Below are 8354 nucleotides of genomic sequence, written 5' to 3'. Positions count from 1 at the left end.
GTCCTTGGTTCCAGACGAAGAAAAATAAAATGTTGTCATCTCAGAGTGTGTTTCTAATTTTCAAGAATTGTGTCTTTCTTTTCGCCCGCCCCCCCCCCCCCCCCTCCGCCGGGAGGAATCCTCTTGAACACTCACTACATTTTTCTGTACGGTGGAGCTGGAAAGGGCAAGCGGAGGAAGGCAGGCCGGGCAGGTGAGGAGGAGAAGAAGAGCAGCAGGCGTGATTTGAGCTTGAGGAGGCGGCTGCTGATCCGGCGAGTCGGAGAGTGTGTTAGGTGTCGGGGTGAGAAGAAGAAGAAGAAGAAGAAGAAGAAGAAGAAGAAGAAGGGCGGTCTAGGTGTCGGCTGGTCAGTGAGGTCGGGCTGAGACCGAGGCGTAAGAAACATCACAGGCAGGAGAGAGTGGTAGAGGCAGATGAGGCCGAAGCAAACGGCATTAGAAACTCTATATCCAAGGACGGAGCCATGGACGGAGGAGGAGGAGGGGGGGGGGGGGGAGTTCAGGGGAGGCTTGGTGTCGCTGAGCGAGGCTGTGGCCGAATGGAAAAATATGGATCGCCCAACGCAGCAGCAGAGTCACCCTGCCTGAGACATTCAGAGCCAACATTTGTCCCCTGGAGGCCAAATTCTGCTTGCTTGGCCAAGAGGGGGGGCTACAGGTCGGTGGTGGTGGAGGGGAGTTTCAGACTGAGGCCAAAACCTGGGGGCCAGGATTAGGATGAATGGGGCAGGGTGAGGGGGGTGAGAGGGGGGCAGGTATTGTGCTCCTTGATGAGGTCAAATGGCTGCAGCCGAGGAACAGAATGAGACTGAGGGTAGAAACGTTTTTTTTTGTTTCCGGGGGGGTGGGGAGAGGCGAAGGCTTGCGGCTCGAGGGGGGGGGGGGGGGGGCGAAAGCTCGGGGTAGGGGGCAGGACTTAAGGCATTGTTTCACAGTTTAAGGCAGTCATTTCTGATGAAACAGCAGAGGCTTGACGCTCCCGTCTTTGAATTTTGGTATCTGGTTGGTGATGATCTCCGCCAGCATCTCGGGGAATTCCACACTGAGGGTTTTATTCACGAAGGTGTAGAAGCAGATCTGGAGAAGACCCTCCACCATCTGGAGGCAGGCAGAGACACAATCAGTGACACATATAGACTCTTTATGTTGTTTTTTGTTGAAATTAGCTATGTACTTCTTTACTTGTGCATTAAAGAGATTTTAAAGGAGACGAAAAGAGCCTAAGAAAGCTGCGATCAGAGCAAAATACATTGAATAAGATCTGAGATTGTAGAATCTTCTGGATTTTATGTGACTCAGCTGGTCTAGGGAGCTCCACAGGGCACCAAGTTATTGATGCAGACAGTGAATACAAACTAGACAGTCATCAGTAGACATTAATGCACTTGAACCAATAACATATGGAAAAAATAGCCTGGCTGGTACAGAAAAAGCCTTAAAAAAAAAGCCATGACGCATCTCTAAAATGCTCTTGATACTTTTCAGTTCATAACGTAGAGCAAATCCCATATAGAACATACAAGAGGAAAAATGTGTGTGTGTATCTCTGTGTGTGTATGTGTGTGTGTGTGTGTGTGTGTGTGTGTGTGTTTTCCTCACCTCCTGCATGGAGTCCAGTAGCTTGGTCAGCTGGTAGAAGCGTTGCCAGTTCTGGCTGGAGTTCTCCTCTCTCTTGACGATGGCCTTCCCCAGCTCCTTGATGTATGTCATCCTGATCTCGTCAAACACCGCCTGGCTCTTCAGACCGTCTTTTGGTACTGTGCACACACACACACACACACACACACACACACACACACACACAAACACAGAGACACAGACAAAAGAATTCATGTTAGCTGTCTTACAGCTACACAGCGACACAATTAGACTCAACCTTGTATCTGCAATGGAAGCCCTTAAACTCATCAGCGGATCCTTGTTACATACTTCTACACAGAAGCTCCTAGTTTTTCATGATAAGGACCCTCAAAACAGATTCATATTAGACCATGGATGCCAGTTTGATAACATTTTGTCCCAGGAACCCCCCCATTTACGAGGATCATTGTTATAAGATTTGATTTAATCCAGAAATCTATAACAGGGAGATAACAGTGGAGGGAGTGAAAACGCTGTTAGAGATTATTTTATCGGGCTATCTCCAAGAGAATGAAATAACAGTAAAATTAAACTGTTCTTCTACCTCCTTACAATGCACATTTGCGAGTTAGGACACAGTTTTCTCTCCGATCTGGACACCTCCTAATGTGAATAGCTGGTGATGCACACTTTCAACCTGTACCTATTATAGCCTATTTATACTCTGCTGCACACACACACACACAGGTCATAGGTATGGCTGCAATTCTAAACATGTTTCTGGAAACATAAATCTAACTCGACACTTTCACCTGCAAAACAAGAACAAGAACAAGAACCAAAAAAGTGTGTACCGTGGTGTGAACACACAGACACACACACATACACACACACATACACATACACATACACATACACAGACACAGACACAGACACAGACACAGACACACACACACGCACACACACACACACCCTACCCAGCAAGCTGAAGCCAATGGAAAATATGCAAAACCACAGGTAACATCAATGGCTGCTGTGGAGTGTGTTTCCTGTCTGATGAGGCGTAGGAGGAGCAGAGGGATGGACGCAGACCGCACACAAATCATAAACCTGGCATGTATATCATAAAGCATGAGAATTTTCACTGTAGCTGTCACTGCCTTCCATGCAAAATGTCTAAAATAACGCCCATGTGAAGTTGTCATAATGTCCAAGCCGGACGCCAACGACTCCTCCCTCTGTGTCCCTCCTCCACCTGGGCCGGGCCCAGCAGCTTGGCCTCCGGCCCGGGCCTGACCGCGTTCACTGGATTATGCAAAGCCACACGGGGCAGGAGCAGGGTGAAATACTGTCCCATTTACATAATCAGATAAACGGGCGATACCGCAGTGCGAGCGCTAACTGGCCTCTGCGCTGTGCTTTTGCTGGTTTGGCTGGGAGACAGTGATTTCTGTAAAGAGTGAAACCAGATTTCCTTTTCAATCTGCCTTATGCCCTTGGATTATTTAGTATGAAATAACTGAGAAAGTGTTATTTTGATTTAACACAGCTTTGGGTGTTATTGGAAGAGCAAGCCCAGTTTCTTGTGTTTTTATAATTATTCAAATTTTGTAGTGCAGATGTTGAATCCATTTGAAAATGTAGTCTGGCTTCTGAAGTTAAGAAGTAGCTAATAAATCAAACTGTCCCCTAGGTGACTGTAATTTGCACTGTTATTTGTGTGTGTGTGTGTGTGTGTGTGTGTGTGTGCACGCGTACATGTACACGCATGTGCACATTAACACCTTTATTAAGCCAGCTCAAACCAAAGTTGTCCTGATAGTATTCTCATCCCTGACAGGAACCAGCTGGAAATTGCTCCCAGGCATAAAAATACAACCCACTGCTCGGTATGGAAATGTCATTTCCTCTGCGCAACAATCAAATCACCCTTAAAGTGCATCCTTTCCCCAACCATTCATTTGGAGTAAATCAGAAGGAATAATTCTTTTGTGAATCCAATTTTCAATCACCAAAGCTGAAATAAACCGAAATGGGCAAAAAGTTGGATTTGGTAATGGTTTAGTGTTATTCTCAGGGTTTTAATGGTGATGATTACAGAGCTGGAATAGTAGCCTGCTGCTTCTGTAACTCTTTTTTCTTTTACTTTCCCTCTTAGGAAGAAAGAGCAAGTGAGGGGTTACTTTTTTTTGACCAGTTAAAACTCCGCCCTCCAACGACCTTAACTGATTCGAGACGAGTCATGCAAGAAATCACTGGTCGCAAATCACCCTGTAAGTGCATCCTTTCCTCAACAATTCATTTGGAGCAAAACAGAAAGAATAATTGTCCGCTAAATCCAATCTTCAGTCGGCAAACCTGAAATTAACAAAATTGGGCAAGAAGTTTGGTTTTGTAATGGCTTTTCATGCTTTTCAGGGCAATTTAAGATGGTGATAATTACATACCAAGCCAAATGGCAAGTTGTCTTTTTTTTACCTCTGAGCCTGAGACTGACCTGTTGCTGTTGTACTTACTTAACTCTTTGTTGAACAGTTTCAAACAAGCTTTGCAAGCAAATCTTTGGTTACAAGACACAGTAGGAGTAACAACTGCTTCCTGCTGATTGGAAAAGCCCCAGCTGTCCGCCAAGATTTGTGTTGTAATTTACTTTTGTTGTACCCCCTACCCCTCAACCTGCCTCGTCTACTTCTATTCCAGTTTTCCTTCATTTCCCAGGATGCCTTTCAACAACAAACCCCCAAAGAACAGGCCTGGACATGTTGCATCCAGCTGGGTTTTACAAATAGGTGGAGAGAGAGATGGCAACAGATAGACAGCCAGAGTTTCCAGTCGAGAAAAAGTGAAAGTCACCCCTTACTCAAAACACAGCATGTCTTGCATTGCATTCTGGTCTATAGAGACTACTGTCAGTGGAGAAACTGCTATTTCTTCTCTTCTTCTGTGTGATTGTTTAACGTAATTGCAAAATGGTGAGTAAAAAAAGCAAGACTGACACCAAAAAAGTTTACCGTTAATATTTTAGATCGGTGAAAACTTTCCTCCTATTAAATTTCACTGTAGCTGTGCTAGAAATATCAAGATGTGACGTCACACCTATGTTTGGCCAGTTATCCACAAAAATAAGAGAAATATGGCAGCAAACAACAAAATTAACCCAGAAATGCAAAGTACATTGTCAAAAGCTGTTGTTTTTCTTTTAAACAATTTTAGGGTGTCTTTTTCCTTTGAGGACACACTATATGAAACTATAAGTCTTCATTGCTTTTCTGCAGTACTCACACAACTCAAACAGCCACCCGGCACCACACACACAAGATAAAGTCATACTAAGTTTACGAATGCTGTTCCTAACTGTAGATCTAGAGTCTCTGTTACATCTATTTATAAATCTCTTTTTTTCTTCCAACATCTCAGCAGTATGTACACAGACCACCGGATATAAGCTTTTAGTTGCTTTATCATTTCCTCATCATTCAACTACAGAGACATATTATAATGATAGTTTTGATTGAGTGCATGTTTGGAGTAGCAGACCCCTCAATTACAGTGTAGTGTGGTGCAGCGAAAAATGTATTGTATATTATTGCATTATTATTGCACAGGGGTTTCCAAACATTTTCAAGCAAAGCTTGACTTCTGGAGCCATCCAGGCTACAAAGATTGTTTTTTACACTCATAATCTACTACCTACCTGTGATGTATTTAGACTACCTAACAATGCAAGGCTGAATATACTTGCAAAGGCTTTGGCAGAATAACATACTGTAGTAACAGCACAAAAAAGTAATTTCCGGATCCATTTTAATCCCAGAATAATTGCGGGGCATAAAAGCGTGTTTTGGTGTTTTCCATTACCTGTGCTGAGCAGCAGCAGGACCTTCATACACAGGTACTCATCATAGGACACCTGCAGTCTGACGAACTCATTAGAGATCTTCAGCATCTGCTCGCACTGGTCAGTCATGAAGGGCAGCTTCATACGCTCTCTGGAGGGAGGGAGGGAGGGAAGAGGAGAGGGAAGGAGGGAGAAAAGGAATTAGGAGAGATGGAGGGGGGGGGCAAGGAGGGAGTGAAGGAAGGGGGAGGAAGGGAACAAATGGAGAGGAAAGGAGTAGAAAGAGAGAGAGAGGGAGAGAAGGGGGCAGGAAGCGAGAAATCAAGAGAGGAGGAGCAGGAGGGAGGGGAGGAAGAGGAGAGAGAGAGAGACGGAGAGAGATAGAGACATACTGATTAAACTGAAAACTCATTCACTCTTCCTGTTATTCAATTCTCAATAAACAGCCGTGGCGGTGGAGTGCTATGGCCCAGCAGGAGCAAACCGCGCTGTGAAATCAGTCCTGATGGGCTTTCACACCTCACTTCCACTGACACACAGCCCACATTACTTTCTACCGCTAAAATCAATACAGCACTTTCTCCAGACAGCCTCGGGTTTTAGAGCCGTCTATCCATTCCGTCAAACTGTAGCGCTGTTGGCAGTGACCTCTTCACCTTTTATATCTATTTTTTCCCCCACTCCGAGGTTGCGTGCCCGTTGGGAACGACTCCTCACGGCACAGGACTCGTTTTCTCCTTATTTTCAGTGGAGAGGATGTTGCTGTTCTGTCAGCGCTGTGAGTTCAGTGTATTTTTTTATTATTTTTTTTTTAACTCAAACTTGACAAAACAGCGCCACGCTTCACACAACTTTTCAATAGTCACTTAAGAACAAGAGCAATGCCCAGTGTCTCCCCAAAGCATCTACTGGCTAAAAGGAAACGCTTGTTGTGGGACACCAAAGTATCGAGTTGGTTTGACGAGTAAAAACAGACGAAGACGGATGAAATAAAACAGCAGTATCATTTCTCTCTGATGGTGGGATGTTGGGTTGGTATTTAAAATTTGTATTCAAAAAGCTGGGAACCGCACTAATGCCTAGTTCATGACGGATGAGCCTCTGCCTTCTCCAGTTCACTCTGGGGGACTCTGCTTAAAACGCCTGCGGTAAGCAGCAATGCTTTTCAGCACGATCAATTTCTACAGCCGGTGGTTCCTGGTGTAATGAGGCTTTCTAATGAAGGTGCTGGAGTTGTACCTGAGCCATCCGTCTAGTAGCATATACGCACTGATAGCTATTTACTGCAGGTTTGGTATGTTATCGATGCATTCTGCTCTGTCTGTGTGACTAATGCTCTGTCATGATTGTGCTTTGTTCTGTGTATTATATCACTTGCGGGGATTTTTCTCAATAAAGCACTATTACTACCACAATGACTACAATTACAACTACTAATGCTCTTGTTACCGTTTATCATCCCAACACTGAAAAACAAACCACTAGTTTTAGTAGCTTATGGGACACATGGCCACAAAGTAGATAGAGCATTGGTGTACAGTTGATGAAAGGTTACACTCTTCTCAGTGTTTACTGTACCATGATATTTGTAATACCTTGAATTGCTGGCTTTACTTTTCAGTTTGAACATGTGTAACACCAAAATTCTTCCTGATTTCGGATTTACAGTATGTTGCAGTACTATTTTTTTTATATATTGTCAGAATCTGCTTTGTTTGTGTTCGTTTATGTCCTAAAAGTGTGATTTTGAGACCCGTTTTGCCATTTAATGGCAGTGAATGGAGAGAGGAAAAAAAAACACAATTGTCCAATCATCTCTACTGGAGCAACAGATAACAGAGAATCGCCAATTTTGGGGTTATATCATTTCCAGGAAGCTACACAACCCATGGTACTACCAAATCAACATCACTTTAACTAGGTGGAGAGGTGGAAGGAAGGTGGGTCAGGCCAGAAATCATTTGAACCCCCTTTTGAAGACAATTGACAAATAAAGTGAATCTCTACATCAGCTTAACACACAGACTGAAGCCACATCAAAACTTGCCAAATTCATAATATCGTAATATTATGACTTCTACTCTATTCTTGTCTAGCTTAGTCATGAATAGATGGATGAGTGATTGTGCAAGCCAAGTGATGAAGTGAGACTGATATAATAAAACGAAGAAACGCTGCACAAACCCATTGACTAAATGTCAGGCTAAATAGAAGAAAGAAAGAATAGGTATAAAGGAGCCGGCTGTGGTACGTACTCGTTGATGACGAGGTCGGGGGCGAAGCAGAGCATGCTGCCGTTACACTGCTCATAGGACCGCCAGCCCAGACTGAAGGACATCAGGAAGAGCCAGGAGCACTGCAGCAGCGTCATCTGGTCATCCAGGTGCAGGTTACGGAAGCCTGAGAAGGTCAGATTAGGTACGTTCACACACACACACACACACACACAAAGCCAGACAGACAGGAAAGGGCGTGCAGACGGACATAAAACATACATAGAAACAAGCACACAGACAGGCAGGCACACACACACACACACACACACACACACACACACACACACACACACACACACACACACACACACACACACACACACACACACACACGTAAACTTAATTAAAATGACCAGCTAATAATGTGACACCAAAAAACCCCCTGAATTATTACATTTGAGAATATATTAGATTATTCTTAAAAGATTATTAGTCAAAGTCGTAAATAGTTTCATGATTCTATGACAGCTGCACATTTTCTTTCTGTCAGAATGCTGAGATTAAGCTTTTTTATGGAGCTCGGTTGATTTATGAGGGTCACTGCATATTATGTAGCCTGTGAAACCATTTCCATTCTTTAAATATTTTTAAACTGCTGAACTTAAGTTCAGAGAGACGCGTGCAGCAAGCTTGGCTGGGTAAGAGGAATGCTAATGAAC

At 43.9% G+C, this 8354-nt stretch overlaps 1 protein-coding gene across 1 annotated transcript in view; it reads right to left on the bottom strand.

Annotated features, from left to right (window-relative positions):
* Window positions 1–852: 852 nt before the first annotated feature.
* The window catches only part of LOC139640649 (glucocorticoid receptor-like), a 72640-nt gene continuing 65138 nt past the window's right edge, over window positions 853–8354 (bottom strand). The window contains exons 7-10 of the mRNA XM_071514827.1: window positions 7675–7819; window positions 5440–5570; window positions 1600–1757; window positions 853–1098 (exon numbers count right to left, since the gene is read on the bottom strand). Of these exons, the coding sequence (XP_071370928.1) occupies window positions 946–1098; window positions 1600–1757; window positions 5440–5570; window positions 7675–7819 (587 nt within the window). The 3' untranslated portion in view covers window positions 853–945. The remainder of the gene's footprint in view (window positions 1099–1599; window positions 1758–5439; window positions 5571–7674; window positions 7820–8354) is intronic.

Source organism: Centroberyx affinis, unplaced genomic scaffold, assembly GCF_046629955.1.
Source record: "Centroberyx affinis isolate AG114_WGS23_722 - 3 ecotype Tasmania unplaced genomic scaffold, CSIRO-AGI_Caff_v1 ptg010099l_1, whole genome shotgun sequence".
NCBI classification, from domain to species: domain Eukaryota; kingdom Metazoa; phylum Chordata; class Actinopteri; order Beryciformes; family Berycidae; genus Centroberyx; species Centroberyx affinis.
This window is presented reverse-complemented; position numbering and strand designations above follow the sequence as displayed.